This window comes from Leucoraja erinacea, unplaced genomic scaffold (genome assembly GCF_028641065.1).
Source record: "Leucoraja erinacea ecotype New England unplaced genomic scaffold, Leri_hhj_1 Leri_1512S, whole genome shotgun sequence".
Classification (NCBI taxonomy): domain Eukaryota; kingdom Metazoa; phylum Chordata; class Chondrichthyes; order Rajiformes; family Rajidae; genus Leucoraja; species Leucoraja erinaceus.
Window position 1 is genome coordinate 1 of NW_026575795.1, and position 25,401 is coordinate 25,401.

At 51.2% G+C, this 25,401-nt stretch overlaps 2 protein-coding genes across 2 annotated transcripts; both read left to right on the top strand.

Annotated features, from left to right (window-relative positions):
* Positions 1-1,379: 1,379 nt before the first annotated feature.
* LOC129715918 (tubulin alpha chain-like) lies at positions 1,380-7,072 on the top strand. Its single transcript, XM_055665808.1, has 4 exons — positions 1,380-1,916; positions 3,073-3,221; positions 3,485-4,165; positions 5,132-7,072. Exons 1-4 carry the CDS (start codon positions 1,601-1,603, stop codon positions 5,426-5,428), a joined length of 1,443 nt encoding a protein of 480 aa, XP_055521783.1. The 5' UTR covers positions 1,380-1,600; the 3' UTR covers positions 5,429-7,072.
* A 24-nt stretch (positions 7,073-7,096) lies between these two features.
* LOC129715919 (tubulin alpha-1 chain-like) lies at positions 7,097-8,395 on the top strand. Its single transcript, XM_055665810.1, has one exon. It carries the CDS (start codon positions 7,272-7,274, stop codon positions 7,566-7,568), a length of 297 nt encoding a protein of 98 aa, XP_055521785.1. The 5' UTR covers positions 7,097-7,271; the 3' UTR covers positions 7,569-8,395.
* The last annotated feature ends 17,006 nt before the right edge of the window (positions 8,396-25,401 follow it).

The following is a 25,401-nucleotide window of genomic DNA, read 5'->3' on the forward strand; positions in this document are numbered from 1 at the left end:
TATTGAGAGGAACGGGGTCGGGTAGATGCACAGAATCTCGTGCCCAGAGTAGGGGCATCGAGGACCAATAGATTCAAGGTGAAGCGGTAACGATTTAATAGGAATTTGAGCGGTAGCCTTTTCAAACAAATGGTCGTGGTTGCATGGAACAAGCTGCCAGAGGGGGTAATTGCGGCTGGGACTATCCGAACGTATAAGGAACAGTTAAACAGATATATTGATGTGACACGTTTGGATGGATATGGTCCAAAGGCAGGCAGGTGAGAGCAGTGTAGCTGGAACATGCTGGCCGGTGCGGGACGTTCAGCCGAAGGGCCTGTTTCTACACTCTATCTCTATAAAGCCATCAATGTGATATGCTTGTGATTCATCCTAACGAAATTGGAGATTGCTGGGTCTCTGATGGATTGCGCGTCATCATATTTGTACAGTACATCTTTCAATCAATCAAGATGTTCAATGGCACTTTATTAATCAGCGATTTATCAATTGGAATCTAATTGCACGCCATCGTCACAATCAAGGGCCACTCCCACCCTTAACCCCCCCTTCCCCCCTCCCTTAAGCCCCGGTTATTCACTCTTCTCTCCACTTCTGTTGGACAGCGTGTACCAAAGCATGAAAGAACGTACCACCTGATTCAGGGACAACTTGTTCCCAGCAGACCTCTCGTGTGTTACCTTCCTGTGGTCCTCATGCTTGAAAATAAAAATGCTCTTTTTGTTCTCTAGATGTGACACTACACTGTGCACGTTGCTCATTTGTTTCGTGTTGCGCTACCAGATATATGAGGAGTGATGTGATCTGCCTGTATAATACGCCTAACATTTTTTTTTCGCAGCACACTTGATGGTAATCCAGTTGATTGCATGGGGTTAGGAAGTCAAATAGTTGGCGCTAGGTATCATTTGGAGGCATGTGGTCAGATACTTTAATTTCCAGCTGTAATTGATAGATTGGAATCTGGGAGGTGAAGGCAGACAATGGATTACGTCACTGAAGGTCCATTGTTCTACGTCACACACTGTGGATTATTCATCAACGAGCGCCTTGGAACCTTCTATGTTTGTTTCCTGTGGCAACCAAGGTCATTGTTCTCATTGCCCAATCGGCGCGCGTTTGGCCAACGCCACCGTTCTATCCCCGGGGGCCGTATAAATACCGGAGCGGCGCCGCATTGCGTCACAGTCTCGAGAACCACGCGAGCGGAGCAACATGGTCAGCGCGCGGGAGAATGTCCGCGGGACGCGCGTGTTCCCCCCGGGCGAGGGATCCACGGGGGAGGGAAGCGATTGTCTACAGACACCGGACACGGGAAGGGGAGAGCGCACCCGGGGAATGGGAACGTAGTGGGTAACTGGGAACTGAGAGCGGGAATGAGACGGCGACGGGGGAGGGAGGGCGCGGGTTAATATTGTGCAGGGAAATGATGAATGCAATTTCGAGGAATTTGAGGGTTACATTCGGCGAAGGCAGCGTGGAGAGTCTGCGAATTACAATGTTGGGTGGAACTGAGAAGGTGGTCATATTGGGCGGGGGACGGTGAGCGATCAGGGCCAAACTGGCTATGAATAATTCCAAGTGGTGATCAATAGGAATTATGGAAATCACGCGGCCCGCAGCAGTAAACGAGAAATTACCAACGCTCACCTCTCGCCCTAACATCTCACCGCCTGTTTCCCCTCGCCAACAGCGCGAGTGTCTTTCAATCCACATCGGCCAGGCTGGCGTCCAGGTTGGCAACGCTTGCTGGGAGTTGTATTGCCTGGAGCACGGGATCCAACCGGATGGACAGATGCCCAGCGACTCGACCATCGGAGGCGGGGACGATTCGTTCAACACCTTCTTCAGCGAGACGGGTGCGGGCAAGCACGTACCAAGGGCCGTGTTCATCGACCTGGAGCCCACGGTGATCGGTAAGTTAGGAGGTGCAGAGAATGTTTCCCGTTCTCTTAAGTCCTTCCCTTCCGGGGATGGGGCAGTGTGTGGCAATGGTTAACTTAGGTATGTTACAAAACCTACCTGAATCGTGGCTGAGTATCTGCCCCACCCCGTGTGTGTGATTTTGGCGCTGTTTAGAGGGGGCGGGTTTAAAACGCGATTTTTACTAGGCTGTTGCAATCGAAAATGTTCAGCCTAGTAAATCATTAACGGAAAATCGCTGAAAGACCCCGTCGCAAAAGGTATTATTAGTTTTTATGGCCTTGTATAATAGTTATAGTAGTTTAAAAATCACTCTCTAAACCCGCGACCTCTCGCAGCCCCAGGGTTTTATAAAGCAAACAATTAAAGGTATGTACCTTATTTTTACATTAAAAGGGGCTTCTTAAGAACCCTGTATACAAAGTTTACTATAGCGAGTAGCTCATTTTGGGCTTTTTATATCCCGCAGTGTTTTTCTGGGCGTTTGAGGGCACAATTCCAGCGCAATGTGAACGCTCTAAACCAGCGCGTTCACAGGATCCCACTAGAAAGCTGATTTAAATGGACATTAATTTACAGCAATTGGACACTAAATTCCTTCCATTTGGCCTATAAATTGATGTAAATGAGATTTTAAAATCATGTTTATTGTGAATTATTTGTGAATATTATTTGGACACTTAGGCTATTTAAAAATGTTAATCATTTATTAAGAAATGGATAGAAGTTTAGATCTAGTAATTGAAGTTTGAAATTAGCTACAATTGGGTAACTAACTAATTATATGCTTTAATTTCAGGTCATCCAAGTAAGATTATTTTATATTTGTTTCGGAATGGTTCAATCTATGATAACTGAAAATTTCATTCAGTTCTCTTAATTTTTAAGAAGGTTATGGGCTTTTGACTGTCCATGATCACAGCTTTTTTGTTATGTCCATAGAAAATCAATAGGGAACAAGATGCTAATTTCCGAGTATGAAAATGGCCATAACTTTTTTATTACTTGAGATATGAAAGTGAATTAGGTGTCAAATTAAACTTATTGTTATGCTTTATCTGATGGGATAAATTGCAGACTTGATTTTTTAAATCTCAAAATTTTGTAACATTGCTAGTTTACTCTCTCTCTCTCTATACCGCCCTACAGATGAGGTGCGGACCGGCACCTACCGCCAGCTCTTCCACCCCGAGCAGCTCATCACCGGCAAGGAGGACGCGGCCAATAACTACGCCCGGGGCCACTGCTCCATCGGCAAGGAGATCGTGGACCTGGTCCTGGATCGCATCCGGAAGCTGGTAGGTTGCTCAGCGACTGCAAATTACCGACTGCCGCTCCGCGTGCTTACAGCGCCAATGTATCCGGTTGCACCGGCCCATTCGCGAGTGCTGCGGCCACGATGTTGCCAAATACTCATTGTCACCGCTCTATTTATCACAGAGATACTCACCGAACCATCTCGCTCTGCGCCGACTGTAGAGAGCACCATGACCCTCTCGTGTCGCTCCTTCCCTTTAAACGTTGGCACAGAATTGAGCTTTTGTCCCTTCTCCACCCTCAGGCCGATCTCTGCACCGGACTGCAGGGGTTCCTCATCTTCCACAGTTTCGGTGGCGGCACCGGCTCGGGCTTCACCTCCCTCCTCATGGAGAGACTCTCCGTCGACTACGGCAAGAAATCCAAGCTGGAGTTTTCCGTCTACCCGGCGCCGCAGATCTCCACCGCAGTGGTCGAGCCCTACAACGCGGTGCTGGTCACCCACTGCACCCTGGAGCACTCCGACTGCGCCTTCATGATGGACAACGAGGCCATTTACGACGTGTGTCGGCGGAACCTGGACATCGAGCGCCCCACCTACACCAACCTCAACCGCCTGATGGCACAGTTAGTGTCGTCTATCACCGCCTCGCTGCGCTTCGACGGCGCTCTCAACGTGGACCTGACTGAGTTCCAAACCAATCTGGTTCCCTACCCGCGCATCCACTTTCCGCTCATCACCTACGCTCCCATTATTTCTGCAGAGAAGGCTTACCATGAGGAACTGTCCGTCTCCCAATTGACCAACGCCTGCTTCGAGCCGGCCAACCAGTTGGTGAAGTGCGACCCTCGCCAGGGGAAGTACATGGCGTGCTGTATGCTGTACCGCGGGGACGTGGTGCCCAAGGACGTCAACGCTTCCATCGCCACCATCAAGACAAAGCGCTCCATCCAGTTCGTGGACTGGTGCCCGACCGGGTTCAAGGTGAGTGTGACCAACGCTCGCGTTTCCATGCACACACATGCAGTCTAATTCATCTGCTGGAATAACAACATACATGCAACGACTCAGAATACAACCATGGCACCATTTGTACTCTGCAAATAAATCATATCAGCACCCGAAGGACACACACACACACACACACACACACACACACACACACACACACACACACACACACACACACACACACACACACACACACACACACACACACACACACACACACACACACACACACACACACACACACACACACACACACACACACACACACACACACACACACACACACACACACACCTTCTTCAAGGGTGTGAATATTTTGCAAAGGGTGCAGGAGGGTGTCATCCGGACAGTCCTTGGCCTTGCGGCCTTGTGTTTATGGGAGAGGTGAGATAGGCTGGGGCTTTTTTTATTTGGGGCGTAGAAATCTGAGGGGCAAAACATATCCTGGTGTGCAAGATCACGAGGGACATGATCTCTCATCTTAACATCTCAAAACTGGATGTCCTCTACGTGAGGCGAGAGATGAGATATTTAAGAAGGACATCCCGACCAATTAATCTATTCTGAGGGTAGTCTGCATCTGGAACGAGTTGTCAGGTAAATCTAAAAACCCTTACGTTTGCCACATTTAAAGCATAGATAGAAATTCCCAAAACATAGGCTGCACAGGAAGGGTTTAAAAGGATAAAGGGAAGTCGCATGCAAATGAGACGAGCTCAATATTCCAACTGTGGGGCATGGACAAGGTGGTTGGAAGAGCACGCTTCCCAGCTGCACAGCATCATACCTTCATGGCTCGAACACACATGTATCGGAAACGGAATCGCTAAGCTATTAATCAATGATAATTTGTGCAATTTAATGGCGCAGTACTAAACCGATAATGCAAGCATATTGTGCAAGTAGAATTAATTTTAAGATTTTCCTTTCCTGCCGCAGGTGGGTATCAACTACCAGCCCCCGACGGTGGTGCCGGGAGGCGACCTGGCCAAGGTGCAACGTGCCCTCTGCATGCTGAGCAACACCACCGCCATCTCCATGGCCTGGACCCGCCTCAACCTCAAGTTCGACAAGATGTACGCCAAGCGGGCCTTTGTCCACTGGTACGTGGGAGAGGGTCTGGAGGAAGGAGAGTTCCAGGACGCGCGGGAGGACATGGCGTCGCTGGAGAAGGACTACCAGGAGGTGGCCGTGGATTCCGCCGACCTCGAGAGAAGGGGGGAAGAGGAAGAATAAAATGTTTTAATTTAGTAGTTGAAAGTTTAATTTAATACAGATTTAAGAGATTATATTGATAGATATTATACTTATGATGATAAAATTATTTTAAGGACCGATTGTTTTGTCGATTTATTTGAGAAGTCGGAGAATGGAAAATAACAACATTGTTAGGCAGAACGTGGGAAGATTAATTTGGGAGCAGCTGTTCGTATGTAAGTCCTCATCCTACCTGTAGCAGTCATTTAAAGGCGAGGTGATGGGAATTCAGTTCTGGCGTGCTCCACAGAACACGAAGGATGTGGATGGCGGTTTCCCTGAAGCTTGGATGGTAAATTCAGTCAATAAGAAAAGAGGAAACTACCTCGGCGGCGCAGCGACACAGCTGGTGCTTTACAGCGCCAGAGACACGGGTTCGATTCTGACTACTGGTTCTTATCTGCGCGGAGTTTGTATGTTCTCCCTGTCATCGCGTCGGATTTCCCAGCGTGCTCCGGCTTCCTCACGCACTCCAAAGTCTTAAAGGTTCGCAGATTAATTTTGCATCTGCAAATTGTCCCTAGTTTGTCGGATAATTTTGTGGTAGGGGAATTGCTGGTCGCCGCACGCTCGGCCAGACGACGGGACTCTTTTCGCGCTGTATCTCTGAAAAACAAAAAACACTTGAAGGAAACTGATGAGTCTGAAGTAGGGCCTCGAATCGAAACGTCACCTATTCCTTTTCTCCAGAAATGCTTCCTGACCGCGGCTATTGCAGCATTTTGTGTCTATCTTCGGCGGTAAACCAGCATCTGTAGTTCATTCCCACACACAATGAAATACAAGTAAGTTTTAGGATGTTGAGATGGGACAGAGTCCCGATGGAATATACAAAACGGAGCAAAGCACTTAGGTAAATCATCGGGAAGGTCAAATGTCTTTGGCCACTGGGAATATGAAACATCTCATGGGGTTTCAACTATATATGGATTTTACGAGGGGAGACGGGGAGAGGGTAGGACCATTAATAGGTGATGGAATTTAATACTGAGAAGTGTGAGGTGTTGCATTTTGGGACGTCGAACAAGGGAAAGAGCTACACAGTAAATGGCAATGCTCTGAGGAATATTGTGGGGCAGAGGGTTCTAGGCGTGCAGGTGCACGGTTCCTTAAAGGTGGAGTTTTAGTTAGATAAGGTAGTCAAACAGGCTAATGGCACATTGACCTTTATCAGTCAGTGAGTATATGGAAGTTGGGAGGTCATGTTGCAGTTGCATAAGTCGTTGGTGGGACCGCATTTAGAATATTGTGCCCTATTTTTGGGCACCATGTTATAGGAAAGATATGTTCAAGCTTGAAAGGGTTCAGAAACGATTCACGAGGATGTTGCCAGGACTAGAAGGTGTGAGCTATAAGAGAGGTTGGGTGGGTTGGGTCTCTATTCCTTGGGGCGCAGGAAGATGAGAGGTGATCTTACAGAGGTGTACAAACTAATGTGAGGAATAGATCGGGTAGATGCACAATCTCTTGTCCAGAGCAGGCTAAATCGAGAACCAGACCACACGGGTTCAAGGTGAACGGGAAAATATTTAATAGGAATCCGAGGGGCAACGCTTGCTGGGAGCTGTACTGCCTGGAGCACGGGATCTTGCCGAATGGACAGATGCCCAGCGACAAGACCATCGGGGGGGGGGGGGGGGGGGCGACGACTCCTTCAACACCTTCTTCAGCGAGACGGGGGCGGGCAAGCACGTCCCCCGGGCCGTGTTCATTGATCTGGAGCCCACGGTGATCGGTAAGGTTAAACCAGGGAGAGTCCTGACATGTTGGGCCTTGTCTGAAACCTTCCCCGCGGCGTTTGCCGAGGGGCGTGTGATTCTTAATGAACCCGTTTCTTAATGAACTGGTTCATTCTCCGTTTTCTGTTTGCTCCCCTGTAGATGAAGCGCGGACCGGCACATACCGGCAGCTCTCCCAACCCGAGCAGCTTATCACCGGCAACGAGGACACGGCCAACGACTACGCCCGGAGCCACTGCTCCATCGGCAAGGAGATCGTCGATCTGGTCCTGGATCGCATCCGGAAACTGGTAGGTTGTGGAACCGAATCCAACCGTGAACCAGCGCCCGGTGTTCACCGATCTGGTGATCCTGGTTCGCCCGTGGCCCGCAGTTCATGAATGGTTCAGCGTTCAAAATGCAGCTCAGCGATCGTCACCCGACTGGAGCCCCGTTCACGTCTCGTCCCGGCGCCCACAGAATCATATATCGATAGAGTTGTGCAGCGTGGAAACAGGCCATCGACCCACACCGATGCATCTACTCTGGTCCCAGCTGTCCGCGTTTTGTCCATATGCCTCCAAACCTATCATATCCATGTACATGCCAGTTTAAATGTTTCTTAAACGTTGCCAAAGTACTTGCATCAACTACAGGTATAGAGAAGGTTCACCAGACTGATTCCTGGGATTGCAGGACTTTCATATAACCATATAACCATATAACCATATAACAATTACAGCACGGAAACAGGCCATCTCGACCCTTCTAGTCCGTGCCGAACACATAATCTCCCCTAGTCCCATATACCTGCGCTCAGACCATAACCCTCCATTCCATTCCCATCCATATAACTATTCAATTTATTTTTAAATGATAAAAACGAACCTGCCTCCACCACATTCACTGGAAGCTCATTCCACACAGCTACCACTCTCTGAGTAAAGAAGTTCCCCCTCATGTTACCCCTAAACTTCAGTCCCTTAATTCTTATGTCATGTCCCCTTGTTTGAAGAAAGACTGGATAGACTCGGCTTGTACTCGCTAGAATTTAGAAGATTGAGGGGGGATCTTATAGAAACTCCATTCAAGGACCTAAGCAGTCGTTCCAGGTGCGACAAAGGTTCATCTGCATCTCCTCCAACCTCATCTACTGCATCCGCTGCTCTAGGTGTCAGCTGATTTACATCGGGGAGACTAAGCGTAGGTGGGCGACCGTTTCGCCGAACACTTCCGCTCAGTCAGCAATAACCAACCTGACCTCCCGGTGGCTCAGCACTTCAACTCCCCCTCCCATTCCCAATCCGACCTCTGTGTCCTGGGTCTCCTCCATTGCCAGAGTGAGCAACAGCGGATATTGGAGGAACAGCACCTCATATTCCGCCTGGGGACCTTGCGTCCGGATGGCATTAACATTGAATTCTCCCAATTTTGCTAGCCCTTGCTGTCTCCTCCCCTTCCATAACCCTCTAGCTGTCTCCTCCCACCCTCCTATCCGTCCGCCCTCGGGCTCCTCCTCCTCCCCTTTTCCTTCCTTCCCCCCCCCCCCCCCCCCCCCCCCCCATCAGTCTGAAGAAGGGTTTCGACCCGAAACGTCGCCTATTTCCTTCGCTCCATAGATGCTGCTGCACCCGCTGAATTTCTCCAGCAATTTTGTGTACCTCCTGACTGAAACAAATGGGTTGCAGAGGATATCGCGTGAAGGCAGGGGAATGGGACTGATAGTGGAAGTAAGATCACCCACGATTAAATGGCGGAGTAAGCTAGAGTCATAGAGTGATACAGTGTGGAAACAGGCCCTTCGACCCAACTTGCACACACCGGCCAACATGTCCCAGTTACCCCAGTCCCACCTGCGTGCACTTGGTCCATATCACTCCAAACCTGTCCTATCCATGTGTAACTGTTTCTTGTACGTTGGGACAGTACCAGCATCAACTAGCTCCTGGGCAGCTTGTACCGTACACCCACCAGCCTTTGTGTGAAAACGTTAACCTTCAGATTGCTTTTGAATATTTTCCCCTTCACCTTGTACTTATGTCCTCTGGTCCTCGATTCCCCTACTTTGGGCAAGAGACGGTAAGAAATGTGGGAGAACTGGGAAGGACCCATTATCTGTTATTTGCACTTGATCAGTTTATTTATTCATGTGTGTATATATTTATATAATGGTATATGGACACACTGATCTGTTTTGTAGTAAATGCCTACTATGTTCTGTGTGCTGAAGCAAAGCAAGAATTTCATTGTCCTATCAGGCACACATGACAATAAACTCACTTGAACTTGAACTTGAAGGGGGAGGGGAGCGAGAGAGAGGGAAAGCAAGGGTTATTTGAAGTTAGAGACGTCAATGTTCACAGCGCATGGGGTGTGAACTACCGAAGCAAAGTATGAGGTGCTGTTCCTCCAATTTGCGTTGGGCCTCACTCTGACAATGGAGGAGGGCCAGGACAGGAAGGTCAGATTGGGAATGTGAGGGGGTGTTAAAGTGCTGAGCAACCGGGAGATCAGGTATTGTAGATGGTTTATGCATGCAACCTATAATGTAGCTACCTCATCACCATTAAAACGCCCTCTCATATCAGTATAACTATGATCTCCTCCCCTTCCTTCCGCCCATTTTGTCCTGGTACGCCTGCAGGCTGGATGCAGCCAGTGCTGGGACGTGTGTGCCATGTGCTATAATAAATGCTCTAGTAAAGGTTACAGTGCGTCAGCCTGAGTCCCCTTTACATGGTGTCAGATAGTTAGTTAGACTCGCGCCTCCCGTTTACCGGTTTTCTTTTATTATTGCCCGGTTTTCCCTGTCAGTTTTGAAGGCCTCCTCGTGCAGGAAACATTCTCCCCTTGTCTTTGATGCAGACATTGTGGAGCGATGGGCTACTTTTATAAAGGACTACACCCACTCGGCAATATTGCACACAGAAATGACCCATCTGCGGTCCGTGCCTCCCTCCTGCTTAATCTAGCAGGTCCCGATGCCATGAAGAGAGCTCGGGCTTTCGTTTATGATCATGAGGTCCTGGATGTCAACGGCCAGCTCGTCGTGCCAGCTGAATCTGCCGACGACCCGGTATGTCTTTTGCGTAAATTTGCCGAGATTTGCGACCTGCCCTCCAACCGCATATTGGTGCGGGCTAGGTTTTTCTCGCGGAAGCAACAGCCAGAAAAACCTGTCGAGTGTTTCATCGCTGACCTGCGCTACCTTGCTCAGCGGTGCCGTTTCGAGAATATGCGTGACCAGCTCACCAGGGACATTCTAGTTACTGGCATGTTAGACCAGAAGTTACGTGCTGATTTGCTGCAACGACCTGACCCGACCCTGACTCAGGCCATGCATGCGTGTCGCATCGCTGAGGTGGTATCCCCTACGTATGGGGTGAGAGGATCTGACAGCCGCGCTGTCCATCTGACTGGTGTAACTGGTGTTACAGGGCCACGGCGTTTGCAGGACAGCTCCCGCCCTCCACCGCGGCCCGCCCGTACGTCTCGGGACCCGCGGGCACCTAAGTGTCCTAATTGTAACTATGCCCACCCCGTGCAGTCTCCGTGCCCGGCTTTCGGAAAATCCTGCAATTTCTGTAAGAAAATGAATCATTTTGCTGCCGCATGCCGTTCCTGTGGGAAAGTGCCAACAGCTACTAGGCAAATCCTAAACAACCTTCAGCAACTTGATAGTGAGATGGACTCTCAGTCTACTGCCGACACTGCCCACGACTCTGCGATCGAATATTCCATGGGAGAGTCAGGTGTTTACACTTTCCTTCACAGCCACTCTAGCCTCCCCGATCCTTCTGTGCTCATTACGGTGAATAACAAGTCATTCTCTGCTAAGCTCGATACTGGTGCAAAAGTGAATGTTATGTCAACATCACTGTTCAACAAGATAAGGAATAATGAGCTGTTGACTGCCGATCGCTCTGTTTTGCGTGCCTATGGGGGAGAGGAACTAACACCTGTGGGGAGGGCCACTTTCCACTGTGTGCTGCAGAAATCATCCTGTGACCTGTCGTTCTTTATTCAGGATTGCGACTGTGTCACTTTGCTGAGCAACCAGACCTGCCAGGATCTTGGTCTGGTGTCTTTCGACCGGACAGTTCACGAGGTTCAAGCTGTGATGGATCCGCTATCCGAGTATCCAGACCTTTTTGACGGTAAGCTGGGGAAGCTGCCGCTAGTGTACAAGATTGCAACTGACCCCTCCGTGGTGCCTGTAATTCGCCCGCCGCACAGAGTGTCATTTGCCATGAAGGGCAAGGTGGAGGCTATGCTAAAGGACATGGTCGATATGGGAGTTCTGGCATCAGTCAGCGAGCCCACCGAGTGGGTCTCCACCATGGTCGCCACGATGAAGAAAGGAAAGGATGAGATACGGGTGTACATCAACCCCAAGGACTTGAACTTGGCAATCAAGCGGCCCCACTACCCAATGCGGACCGTTGAAGACGTCGCCGCCCAAGTCGGACAAGCAACGGTGTTTTCTGTCCTCGACGCAAGGAGTTCATTTTGGCAAATACCCCTGGACAAACGCTCCTCTGACTTAACAACCTTCGGTACACCCTTCGGCAGGTTTAAATTCTTGCGGATGCCGTTCGGCATCAACTCCGCTAGCGAGGTATTCCAGCGCTCCATGGAGCAACTGTTTGCAGGTCTGCCCTGTGCGATTATTGTGGACGACATTCTGGTCTACGGCAGAGATGTGGCTGAGCATGACCGCAACCTCCGCAAAATCTTGGACCGCGCCAGGCAGGTAAAACCTCAAGTTGAACCCGTCAAAATGCCGTTTCCGTGTACCTGAGGTCCCGTACGTTGGCCACATTTTCAAGGCAAAACGGTTGAAGCCCGACCCACAAAAGACGAACGCAATCTCTGAACTGCCTGCCCCCACTGATATTGCCGGTCTACAGCGCTTCCTGGGCATGCTGAACTACCTGGGAAAGTTCATTCCTGACCTCAGCGAGCTGAGCGCACCCCTAAGACAGCTTACTAAAAAATACATTGCCTGGTCCTGGTTCCCACACCACCAGCAGGCTTTCGACCTGTTGAAAAAAAAAGCTGATCAGCACACCCACTCTGAGGTTCTTTGATTTGCAGCGTCCTGTGGTGGGGTAACATGTGACGCCTCACGTTTTGGTCTGGGTGGTGCTTGTCTGCAGCAGCACGATGATGGTTCTCTACAGCCGGTCTCCTATGCCTCTAGGACCATGACGGACACGGAGCAGCGCTACGCGCAGATTGAGAAGGAGCTGCTGGCAGTTGTGTTCGCTTGTTCAAAGTTTCGAGACTTCCTTTTTGGCAACAGTTTCACTGTCGAGACAGATCACCAACTCCTGGTGACGATCCTAAACAAACCTATACACGTTGCTCCCGCCAGCCTGCAGCGGATGATGCTGCAGCTGCAGCGCTTTGACTTTAAAATCGTCTACAAAAGGGGCACCGAGATGCATGTGGCTGACGCGCTGTCCCGGGCACCCCGGACCTCACGTGTCCAGCACCCCTTCGAACAGGATGACCTACAGGTGCTGAACGTGAATTTCTTCCCTTCCAAGCAGCTCCAATGCCTGGCTGCACACACCGCCGACGACCCCGATCTCCAACAGCTTGCCGCTGTCATCAGGCATGGTTGGCCTGTCAAACGCACCTCTTTACCTGCTGGCGTTCACCCCTTCTTCCTGGTTCGTGATGAGCTGGTGCTCATCGATGGCATTATCATCAAGGGCCACAAAGTACTCGTCCCTGCCTCACTATACGACCTGTACTTCAATGCTGCCCACATGGGGCATCCTGGTGCTGACGCCACCGTCTCGCATACCCAGGAACAATACTATTGGCCTGGCATGGCGAAGTACATCAAGGCCAGAGTGGCATCCTGCCCGGACAGCAACTCTCTTGCCCCGCATCAGCAGCGTCAGCCGCTGCTACAACAGCCTGCCCGACATGCCATGGTCCTCGCTGGCTGCCGACATTTTTGAATGGCGTGGAAAGCAATACCTCGTTTTGGTGATTCTTCCTCAAATTGGTTCGAGGTGGACCTTCTCCCTGCCATCACCTCGGAGATGGTCATCAGCAAGCTCCGTCGCCACTTCACAACGTTTGGATCTCCTGTCCGGTTACAGACTGACAACGGCCGCCAGTTCACCAGCGCTGAGTTCAAAGCCTTCGCTACAAAGTGGAACTTCGATCATTACACCAGCAGTCCAGAGTACCCGCAGAGCAATGGCCTGGCTGAGCGCGCTGTGCGCAGTGCAAAGCACCTGCTTGAACAGTCCTATCTCTCTAATGGTGATTTCTACCAGGGGTTGTTGAACCTTCGGAATATATCCAGAGACAGTACCATGAAATCGCCTGCCCAACGGCTCATGTCCCGCGTTATTCGCCCTCCGATGCCGATTGCCCAGCAAACTCTGGTGCCCAGGGTCCTGCAGCCTTCTGCCGTCCAGCAGCGGATTGCTCAGAAGCACGAAATCCAACGCCGCTCGCACGACAGATCCAGCCGTCCTCTCTCCCCACTACTGCCAGGCCAGGTCGTCCGTTTGCAGACGTCTACCGGTTTCTCCAGGCTCGCTACCGTGGTGGGGGTCAACGATTCGCCGCGTTCCTACTTAGTGGACTATGAGGGCACCATCTACCATCGCAGCCGCCTGCACCTGTTGGCGGTCAGAGAGCCGAAACCTCCTCCTGCTGTTCCTTATTCTCCTCCGCCTGCGGTGCCCCCCTCCATGCCCTCTGCCCGTAACATGCCTTGGTCGGTTCGCGTCCGTCGCCTTCCTCCCTCTGCCCTTCCCGGTCTCCGCTCTCCGGTCCGCTCTCCTCCTGCCTGTCTCTCTCTCTCTCTCTCTCTCTCTCTACACCTGCCGTTCGTTCCTCCCCTTCTCTCTCACCTGGTTCCCCGGTGCCTGCCGGTTCCCCCATTGCAGCTGGGATCCCCGCCGGCCTTCTCCTTCCCCCCTGTTCCTGTTCCCGTTCTGCCCTCTCTTCTTTCGGGTGGGGAGGGTGAGGGTGCTGTGCGCACTCGCTCGGGTCGGATCGTCAAAGCTCCGGATCGCTACGGAGACTTCGCTTAGTTTTGCAGGTCCTGTATAATTAACCTGCTGTTCTTGCAACCTTGTTTAAATTGTATGGGGAAGGATGTAAATGGTTTATGCATGCAACCTATATTGTAGCTACCTCATCACCATTAACACGCCCTCTCATATCAGTATAACTATGATCTCCTCCCCTCTCCTCCTCCCATTTTGTCCTGGTACGCCTGAAGGCTGGATGCAGCCAGTGCTGGGACCTGTGTGCCATGTGCTATAATAAAGAGTCTAGTAAAGGTTACAGTGTATCAGACTAAGTCCCTTTACATGCAGTATGTGAGTACAGACTCCACCGTACCCCTGTAGAAAGTCCTGAGGATGTTGGTAGGGAGTGAGGCCTGTTTTAGTTTCCTCAGGTAGTGCAGTCGCTGATTGGCCCGTTTGACGGTCCCAGTGGTGTTCCTGGACCAGGTGAGGCTGTCTGTAATTTGCACACCGAGGAACTTAATGGTCTCCACTCTCTCCACTGCAGTGCCACTGATGTTGAGCGGTGTATGCTTTGGCTGCGCCCTCCTGAAGTCGACAACCATCTCCTTCGTTTTGTCGGCATTTAATTCTAGATTATTTTTGCCGCACCAGTCCACTAGTTGTTTTACTTCCTCCCTGTACATCGATTCGTCATCTCCGCTGATGAGTCCCACCACTGTTGTGTCATCCGCAAATTTTATGATCTTATTGTCCCTGAATCTGGCAGCACAGTCATGTGTGAGCAATGTGAACAACAGCGGGCTGAGCACACAGCCTTGAGGGGAGTCGGTGCTCAGCGTGATCGAGCCTGAAGTGTTCTTGCCAACACGGACTGACTGCGGTCTCTGTGTCAGAAAGTGCAAGATCCAGTGACACAGGGTGGTGTTGAGGCCCAGCAGGGTTAGTTTCTCCACAAGTCTCTGTGGGATGATGGTGTTAAACGCTGAGCTGAAGTCAATGTACAGGATTCTGGCGTATGTGTTATTGTTTTCCAGATGCGTGAGTACTGTGTGCAGCGTGGTAGAGATGGCATCCTCTGTAGAACGGTTGGGGCGATAGGCAAACTGGAGGGGGTTTAACGATGAGGGGAGGCTGGCAGTAATGTGGGGTTTCGCCAGGCGTTCAAAACACTCCATTATTATTGGGGTCAGGGCGACAGGGCGGTAGTCATTTAGGCAGGCAACCACTGGTTTCTTCGCTATGGGGATTATCGTGGAAGTTTTGAGGCGTGGGGACAATGGCTTGACTAAGGGAGATGTTAAAGATGTCTGTTAGCACATCTGCTAACTCCTCAGCACATTCCTTGAGCACACGGCCTGGGATGTTGTCGGGTCCGACTGCTTTCCACGGGAATGTCCCATGGCCATTTCCTCCTCATCCAATCAAGTACTTCCCTCCCTTGCGCGTGAATGGTCCTCCCCTCTCCCCGCCTCTCCTGGTATAATTTATATATAGTTCAAACCCATGGGATTTTTCATATTCCCAGTGGCCAAGGACATTTGACCTTCCCGATTCACTATCTAAGTGCTTTGTTCCTTTTTGTTAATTCCATCGGGTCCCTGACCAATCTCAACTTCCTAAAACTTACTTGTACTTCCTTTTGTGTGGGAATGAACTACAGATGCTGGTGTACCGTCGAAGATAGACACAACATGCTGGAATAGCAGCGGTCAGGAAGCATCTGTGGAGAAAAGGAATAGGTGACGTTTGCGGTCGAGCCCCAAATTCAGACTCACCAGTTTCCTTCAAGTGTATTTTGTTTTTCAGAGATACATCGCGAAAGGAGTCCCGTCGTCTGGCCGAGCGTGCGGCGACCAGCAATTCCCCTACCTCAAAGTTATCCTACACACTAGGGACAATTTACAGGCGCCAAATTAACCTGCGAACCTGTAAGACTTTGGAGTGTGTGTGGAAACCGGAGCACGCTGGGAAAACCGACGCGATGACAAGGAGAACATACAAATTTCGTGCAGATAAGCACCAGTAGTCAGAATCGAACCCGTGTCTCTGGCGCTGTAAAGCACCAGCTGTAACGGGAATGCTGATACAGGATTCAGAAAAATGTAATTTGCAAGTCGAATTGATAGTAAGGCAGGGAATTGCAATACAAACATTTATTTGGGGAGGACAAGATTATTAAAAAAAACAAAACGGATGTAATATTGAGGGTTGAAAAGGCACTGGTGAGCGCATTTGGGGTATTGTGACCAATTTGGGACCCCATATCTAAGGACTGGTGTGCTGGCGTTGGAAAGGGTATGGAGGATGATTATGAGAATGATCACAGCACCGATTTGGGTTCACGTATGATAAACGTTTGACGACACTGTGCCTGCACTCGCTGGAGTGCAGAAGGAAGAGGCGAGAACCTGACTGAAACAAATGGGTTGCAGAGGCTCTCGCGTGAAGGCAGGGGAATGGGGCTGATAGTGGAAGTAAGATCACCCACGATTAAATGGCGGAGTAAGCTAGAGTCATAGAGTGATACAGTGTGGAAACAGGCCCTTCGGCCCAGCTTGCACTCACCGGCCAACATGTCCCAGTTACCCCAGTCCCACCTGCGTGCACTTGGTCCATATCACTCCAAACCTGTCCTATCCATGTAGCTGTGTAACTATTTCTTGAACTATTTCTTGAACAGTACCAGCATCAACTAGCTCCTCGGGCAGCTTATACACGTCAGTCCATTGGATTTCGGAGGAGTGGTCTATCTTGCTCTGCTATAAGATCTTTGGTAAGAAATGTGGGAGAACTGGGAAGGACCCATTATCTGTTATTTGCACTTGGTCAGTTTATATATTCATGTGTGTATATATTTACATAATGGTATATGGACACACTGATCTGTTTTGTAGTAAATGCCTACTATATTCTGTGTGCTGAAGCAAAGCAAGAATTTCATTGTCCTATCAGGGACACATGACAATAAACTAACTTGAACTTGATCTTGAAGGGGGATGGGAGCGAGAGAGAGGGAAAGCAAGGGTTATTTGAAGTTAGAGACGTCAATGTTCACAGCGCATGGGGTGTGAACTACCGAAGCAAAGTATGAGGTGCTGTTCCTCCAATTTGCGTTGGGCCTCACTCTGACAATGGAGGAGGGCCAGGACAGAAAGGTCAGATTGGGAATGTGAGGGGGTGTTAAAGTGCTGAGCAACCGGGAGATCAGGTAGGTTTTGGCGGACTGAAATGGGAGATCGACTGTCGGAACCTAAAGGCCGGGTTGGGTCCGAACTGGGAATTCTGGAATCAGAGCTGGAATCCGCGAAGTAAAACAAGAGGCGCACGCAAGACCCGAGAAAGTAAAGGGGGCTGTGGTAACGTGATTTGATAGTTTATTGTGGAACGCCGAGGTTGAAGATAGACTTGATGGAGGTATAAACATTATGAGATTTATGCCCCTGTCCCACTTAGGAAATCTGAATGAAACCTCTGGAGACGTTGTGCCCCACCCAAGGTTTCCGTGCGGTTCCCGGAGGTTTTTGTCAGTCTCCCTACCTGCTTCCACTACCTGCAACCTCCGGCAACCACCTGCTTCCACTACCTGCAACCTCCGGGAACCGCACGGAAACCTTGGGTGGGGCGCAAAGTCTCCAGAGGTTTCCGTTCAGGTTTCCTAAGTGGGACAGGGGCATAATAAGAGATAGGGTAGAGAGACACAGCAGGTTTCCCATGGTGTAAATGTGTAACCCCAGAGGGGTACCTATGAACAAGGTACCGAGGACATTTTAACGAAGATGTGCTACGTAGTTTCTTCGACCCGCCTATTGGAAAGGCTTTTCAATAGACGCGTCGAAGTGCCGTGAGTAGAGGGATATGGATCATGTCCTGGCAGATGAGATAAGTGTAACTTGGCAGCATGTTCGGCGCAAATCCTGTGGGCCGCTGCATCCGTACAATCATCCCCATCCCGAGATACATCAGTGTGACGATTTGTGAGAGGCGATTGATTTACGACGCCTGGAACTCGTAGGATTCAGATTTAAAAATGTTTTGGAGTAAAGACCAGTTTTTTGTGTGTAATGTCAAATGTGTGGATGTATAATGAGCCCCCCATGAGCGGCATGGGATAGAGTAATGGCACAGAAACCTTCAGCACCAAAGATGAACAATGCAATAGAGGGATAGAGTTTAGATGATCACAGGTGATGGGAACCGGGGAAGAGTTATGAAGATCCTAGGGGGAAATATTCCGGTGGTCCGGCGCGACCTTCGGCCTCCCACAGCAACTGTCTTCTTTTTTAGTTCCGGTCGGGGGGAGCTTTTTTTGGTTACTTTTTTTTTACTTGTGTCCCGGGACCGTGTTCCGTTTTTTGGTTTGTGGCTGCATGGGTGGTAGTGCTGCAAGCGGGGGCGGGGGGCTCTTTTTAAAATTCGGATTTCCCTGCACTACGGCACGACCTGGGGTCCATTGTCCATAGTCACGGAACGCGGGCGGGGAGCGGCCTCCAGCCCTACATGGGGCACCAGTCCACACAGAGCGGGCCTGACTCACATGGCGGAGCGCTGGCCGGTGTGCGGGGGGAGGAGCGTGGTGGCGTGCTGGCGGCGAACCGACCCCCGCCTCGGAGATTTCGGAGAAAAGGCTCCAACCCGCAGGTCTTTGATGTCGTGGGTGGACATTTAAATACTCGGAGCCCAGCGGGTCCCTGCTGGGAGACCGGCTGGTTTCGGGGCTTCCGCAGGGGCCTTTCCCGGGAACGGCCGAACGGGGTTTCTCGTACCCTGGGGCGGGGCCCCAACAACAAGCGCGCTACTTAAAAACGGCTGCGGAACATAGCTTGCTGGTCGCCCGCCCCAGGGGCAAAAACAACAAGACCCCGGCGGCGGCTTATAGCGTTTTGGCATAGGGCCCGGCGGCCCGGGAACAATTGCCATCGCCAGGATCGCCCGCCGGGGCTGCCTTCTTTGACTCCTGACATCGGGAGGGGGAATGAGGGGAATGGGGAGTGCAGGGGAGAGATTAATACGTTTTTTTTTTTTTTGCCCTGGAATCCACAGCGAGGAGGGAAATGATTGCGCTGTGATGGATGTCTATGTAAATTGATCCGATTTAGGTAGAATGTTGGTGTGTCTTGGGTCTGATGTTATTTTTTTGTGTGTTATTTTTCTTCTTGGGTGATAGACTGCTGCAGAAACAACCATTTCATTTTTGAGCCTCTTATGAGGTTTCCGAAGTGCGACAAATAAAATGTTGTATTGTTGACGATTTGTACATATATCTCTCAGGCGGTGGTTGGGTAAGCTGGTAACAGGTACTGGAGACCGAGGGTTCCAGTGGTGTTATCTAGTAGAGGGCAGGTACAGTAGCAATTTAAAAGGATATGTATGCAGTTTTTTTCGTGTCGAAGAAATTGGATATGAATGATATTCGCCAAACGTGGGCAAATTTGGATGATCAGAGATGATGCGGCAATGGTGGGCATGAACAAGGTTGGGCCGAGGGTCTGCGCGTCCTTCCACGGTAATGAAACTATAGACATTAAGCAATTCCAGCCCTTGGGCCTTTGCGAAGGGACGACCCAATAGCAAAATTTATGTCTCTCAATAATATTTATTTAATTTCATGAATTAGATATACACCAGTATAAAAAATAACTAATCTTTTCCAGATATACAACAACAAAATCATTTCTTCCTCTTCCGCCTTCTTGTCCAGATCCGCCGAATCGATGCCCACTTCCTCGTAGTCCTTTTCTCCAGCGACGCCATGTCCTTCCCGCCGCGCGTCCTGGAAACTCTCCTTCCTCCAGACCCCTCCCCCACGTACCAGTTGTGGGACAAAAGGCCCGCTTGGCGCGTACATCTTGTCGAACTTGAGGTTCATGCGGGTCCCCAGTGCCATGGAGAGGATGGCGGTGGTGTTTTTGCTTCAGCATGCAGACGGGCTCGTTGGCACCTTGGCCAGGTCCAACCCCCCCCGGACAACCACTGTCCCCCCGGGGGGGCCCCTGGTAAGTTTGATGCCTACCCTGGCCTGGGGGGAAGAGAAAAGAGAAGAGACCCCCATAGAACCTTTTCAATAGTAAAAAATCCATTGGCGAAGCTAAAATGTTTTTAAGAAAAAAAACCTGGGCCCAACACCGTTCAGGAAGATGTTTTCTCGTCTGTTTTTCTGGATGTGGTAGATCTCAATATCACAATAACAGTTTGTGGAAAAACCGCGGGTTGGATCAAGCTTATGTTGTCACGTGGAATTTGGTTTACAATCTACACCCTACCTTGAAAAAACCCCCGTCAGGGCACCAGTCATCCCCCCCACGAAACTGGATTGGAAGCGCTTTGGGTCCTTGATGGTTGGCCGAATGGAGGGCGTTTTTGTTTGACAATCCTTTGGCCCCACACACGTCCCCCCCGCCCGGTAACATCCATGCAAGCACGCCCATTGTATTTGGCCCCTGGCCGGGGGGGTCGCACACTTGAGCATTTCCTGGTTGGCCGTCTCCGAACAGGCGTTGGTGATCGAAAACAAGGCGTTGGTGGATCTCCGAATCCTCCGACACGGTGCCCAGTTTGAGATCGTGGGGTAAGCCTTTCCCCGCGGCCGTGAGTGCCCGAGGATTGTCCAGCCAGGCGGGGAAAAGTTGAATTGCAAGCGAGGGGAGGGGGACCGCCAGGTTGGTTGAGGTTGGTGGTCTGGAGCCCGTTCCCAGGGTGTCCGTGAGGGGGCGTTGAAAAGATAGCGCGCCCGTCCAGGCGAAGCTCAGCGGGGAGGCCCCGGGTGGATTGACCCCTGAACACTTGTACCTGCCGCCAAGGCAGGGGCGGTTTGAGGTTTTGGTTGTGAAGGTGGGGGCGCTCGATTCCGCCAGGTTTTTTTCCCGCCGGGCAAGATGTTGGGTCGTTAATAGCCCTCGTTGTCCCAGCATTGGATGGCTCGTTTCCCGCATCCCCCCCCCCCAGCAGTCGGAGTGCTTTCCATGGGTGCAAGTGGGTGACCCAGCCACCGCGTTGTTAGGGCTTGTCCGACCCACGGGCGGGTTGGAGATCTTTGCGGCGCCGGGTTAGAAGGACCCGGAAAACTCCTTTCCAGCTTTTGGATTTTTTTTGCCCCCCGTAGTCGTCGGAAACGGGAGAAAGTCCCCCTCTCCATGAGGAGGGGGGAAGGTGAAAAGCCCGAGCCCGGTGCCCCGCCCCCCCAAAAAACTGGTGGAAGGAAGATGAGATGAAACCCCTTGCCAGGTCCCCGGTGCAGCTGGTTCGGTTCCCTTTGGTTTCGGGCACCCTGTGTGGGCCAGATTAAAAGCGTGAGAGCATTGCAGGAAAACTCACCAAAGGAGGAAGAAGATTGGGGGTTGTTTGAAATGTTGGTGGTGTTGTGCAGGAAGTAAAACTGGACCCCTGGAGGAGAGAGGTGCTCCCTAAACGCACCTGTAGGGGTCCCATACCCTAACCACCTGTACAACTTTTAATTTGTTGTGTAACCCCATCTGGAGGTTGGGTTCCACAACACAGTTTGCCAGTTCCAGAAAGAGGGAGCATTTTGCCCGATGGAGGCATTTTGGAGGGATAGGTCCCATTGGCAAAAACCTCAGTGCCGTGCGGAAAGTGTCCGGGGGCGGGGCGAAACCAGGAAGTCCCGCACTTCATCCCGTTTGGAAATAATGAAGGCCGGCTTGGGTTTTCACGGTTTTGGCTTCGGATTCATTCCAATCACCACAACCTTAACCAACGCCCCGGGGAATTTGCCCCGGAAAGGTTTCCACATCGGACTAGGTCCCCGACCCGATCTTTCCTTGCCCGATGGGAGGCCAAGTGGGCCCGTTTTTGCCCCGGGCGTTTTGCTGGAATGGTGTTTTTGGCCGCCCCCCCGTCCTCCTTGCCCGGTTGATGGATCTTTGGTTTGCGGGGTGGAAAGAGCTTTGGCTGGCCGGGTTTAGGTTTGGTCCCCGCCCTCCCCGACCCCACTCCGGCCTTTCAAACATCTACAGGGGAAAAAAAACACAGAAAACTGAGAAAGAACAAGTTCATTCTGAATTTAAAAAACGGGGTTTTTCAATAAGAATCCACACGGATATCGAACGCCCCCCTCGTCGTCAAAACGCCCGCGGGGGGAGAGGTTTTTCCCCAGAAAACAAGGCCCCAAAAACTGGGGGCAGGGACTTCCTCCCCCCTACCAATTGGCGGCCTTTCCACCCTTACCGATCCACCGTGGGTATCCCCCCATTCCATTCGGAATCAATGCAAACCACAACAGCTCCCACCTCCCCGGGGGGGACGTGCCTTTGCCCCCCGCCCCCCCCCCGTCCTCCTTCGCTTTGAGAAGAAGGTTTTGGTTGAATGGAAATCGTCCCCCCGCCCGCCCCCGGATGGTAACCCCCCACTTATTTTTGTCCGCTTGGTTCCATCTGTCCCCACTCTCCCTGGTCCCCCGGGTGCCCACGCCTTCCATCCGGCCCTGCCCCAGGCCAATAGAGTGACTAGAAGCTCCAACGAAGCATTTGCCCCGACCGGGAAGACCTCCCCCGGCCCTGGGCCCGAGTTTGTGGATGGAGAATACCACCCACTCCCCACGGCTTGGAGAAGAGGAGAGAGAGAGGCAAAAAGATGGGATGGGGTCACCCGCCGGTTGGAGGAAAAGGGGGGAAGCCATTATGATTGTGGGTGTTTATTTCCCCACCTCCTCAAATACACGGATTTGGTTCGTTTTCCCGAAGTTGCCTAAACAGTTTTCCCCCCCCCAAGCATATCCCAGACCCACAGTGGTAGACGTGCGGAAAACCGGAAAAACGCGTTTTTTTTTTACCCAAGCGTTGGGGTCACCCTTCCACAAACTTCACTCCTTCACACCGATTGGGGGGCCCTTAGTTCCTTTAGTTTCCTTTCCCCCGGTTCTCCCTTTGAGTTTTTATTCCATCCCGGCACTCTCCCCCATCAACACCGGTTTTTCAAACCACGAAACCCCCCCCCCGCCCCCGCCGCCCCCGGGGTCAATCCCACCCACCATGAATGTTGTCACCACCCTTCCCAGTTTCTCCCTCAGGCTTCTCCCCAGACAAATGTTCTCCGCATTCGCCGAACAACGTTTCCCCCCCCGTCCCTTTTATTACCGCCCCCCCAATAGAAACGTTCATACACCCGGGCCCCCGCGCCTGTGAATTGGCCGCCAGCCAGCGAAACCCGTGGAAAACGGCGGAGGAAACAGACAAAAGGCATCAAGAGAACCGCCGATTGGTTTTTTTTCCTCCAGCGCGCGCGAGTGGGGGAACGCCAAACAGAGGCCCCCGACCCCTGTTCTTCTTCGAACGGCCCGCAAAGGAACCGTCCCCCCCCGGCATCTCGGCGTCCACCCAACCCCGAGGATCATTGGGACGTTTCTTTTTTTCAATAGTCCCCCGCAGGTCCCCAAACCCCCTGTCCCCCCTTCCCCCCCAAACTTATGAAAAACCCGAAACGGAAACACCTCCTGGGGGAGACCTTTTTGCGCCCCCCCCACCCAACGTTTTTTTCCGTGCGGTTTTCTCCCCTACTAGAAAATTTAGAAAGATTGAGGGAGGGGGGATCTTTAGAGAAAACTTATCTAGAACTTATAGAGAAAGAACATTTCTGTCCCCTCAGCAAAGGGGTCCCCCCCCCAGAACAAAACTGATATCCCCCCCTGGGGATGTCAAAAAAGGAACTTGTTTATTTTTGAAGTAAAAAAAAGACCTGGGAGTAGAACTTCGGGCCCCTTGTAAACCCTCGCTAGAATTTTAGGAAAGATTGGAGGGGGGGATCTTAAACAGTAAAACTTACACAATTTCTTTAAAAGGGGTTTCGGAAAGAACAGCGGCAAGAAAGCCAGGAAGATTTTGGTGTTCCCGATGTTTGGGGAAGTCCCCAGAAAAAAAACAAGGGGGTTCCCCCCCCCCCCCCCCCCCACCCCCCAACAGTTTTTTTTTTAAAGGATAAGGGGGAAAGGAAATCTTTTTTGTAATGACCGGAAAATGAGAAAAAAAACATTTTTTTCACCCCCACACAGAGAAGTTGTGGTGAATCTCGCGGAAATTTCTCCGTCCTGCCAACAGAACAGAAAAGTTTTGAGGGAGGCCAGTTTTTCCATTTGGCCTATATTTTTAAGGGAGGGAGTTTTTATTTGTGGCCCTTTTGGTTGCTCTAAAAGGTAAAAATCAGGTGGGGTATGGGAGAGAGAAGGCAGGTTTAACAAGGACATACCCACTGGAGTTTTTGAATGAATCAAGCCAAGGATCATATTGAATGGCGCGGGTGCAGGAATCGAGGGCCGAAGAATGGCCCTACTCCCTGCCACCTATTTTTTCCTATGAGTTTTTCTATGGTTTTAACCTTTGCCCTTTGCCCCCACCCTATCCCTGCAAACCTCCCCCTCGGCCAACCATCGCCCCACCCGGCCAACCCTCCGCGGGAAAAAAACCCGCACGGGAACCCTTGGGGTGGGGGGCCCCGCAAAAAGTCCCCCGCTTCCCAGAAGTTTTGTTTCCCGTAACAGGTTTTTTTTCCTAAGTGGGACAACAGGGCTAAAAACAATCAACTCCCCCTCCCCCTCTCCTCACCCCCCCCCCCCCCCCCCACCCTGGTTTCAACTCCCCACTGTTTCACCAAACCCATTTACCCCCCCACAATTTCCCCCCTCACTCCTCTCCTTAGTCCCCCTACTTCCATGGCCCCCCCCCCCTGACCTCACCCCCCTTTCCCAACCCAGTTTTCCTCCCCCTCACCTCCTATCCCTCCCCTCCCCCCCCCCTTTTTTTCCTTCCCATTCTTCCACGTTCCACCACTCACTCCCCTCCCACAACCCTGCTTTTTGTGCACCCACCCCAAGCCCCTGGTCCCCACTTCCCCCTCTTCCTCACCTGAACCCCTACTGTTGTTTTTCCCCTCAATCCCCCCTGCCCCCCTCTTTCCTACCCAGCCCCAGCCGCCCCTGTTTGTGAGTTAAGTCACACACGTATCTCAGGGGGGGAACTGTGGTACAACAGTAAGGTAATTTTACTGAGTAAACAACCCATAACAACCAACACAGCCCCATAGCCCGGGACATTATCCAATTCTACCGTGCTGCTTTGCTATCAATCACCCTTAACCAGCCAACCATGTTTTCCTGGTTCGGCCTTTGTGAATAATTTATGAAATGGTGCTTTAAAGTTAAAATAGGCCGAAGCTTTATATTTAATAAATCATTACATTGGTTTGGTGTTAGTAAGTAATGTAACCCAATTCTAAACTC

Coding starts and splice junctions, on each gene's coding strand:
- LOC129715918 (XM_055665808.1), top strand. CDS start 1,601: ATGGAAATCACGCGGCCCGCAGCAGTAAACGAGAAATTACCAACGCTC. Junction 3,222..3,484: donor TGGATCGCATCCGGAAGCTG/GTAGGTTGCTCA, acceptor CTCCACCCTCAG/GCCGATCTCTGCACCGGACT. Junction 4,166..5,131: donor GGTGCCCGACCGGGTTCAAG/GTGAGTGTGACC, acceptor TTCCTGCCGCAG/GTGGGTATCAACTACCAGCC.
- LOC129715919 (XM_055665810.1), top strand. CDS start 7,272: ATGAACCCGTTTCTTAATGAACTGGTTCATTCTCCGTTTTCTGTTTGC.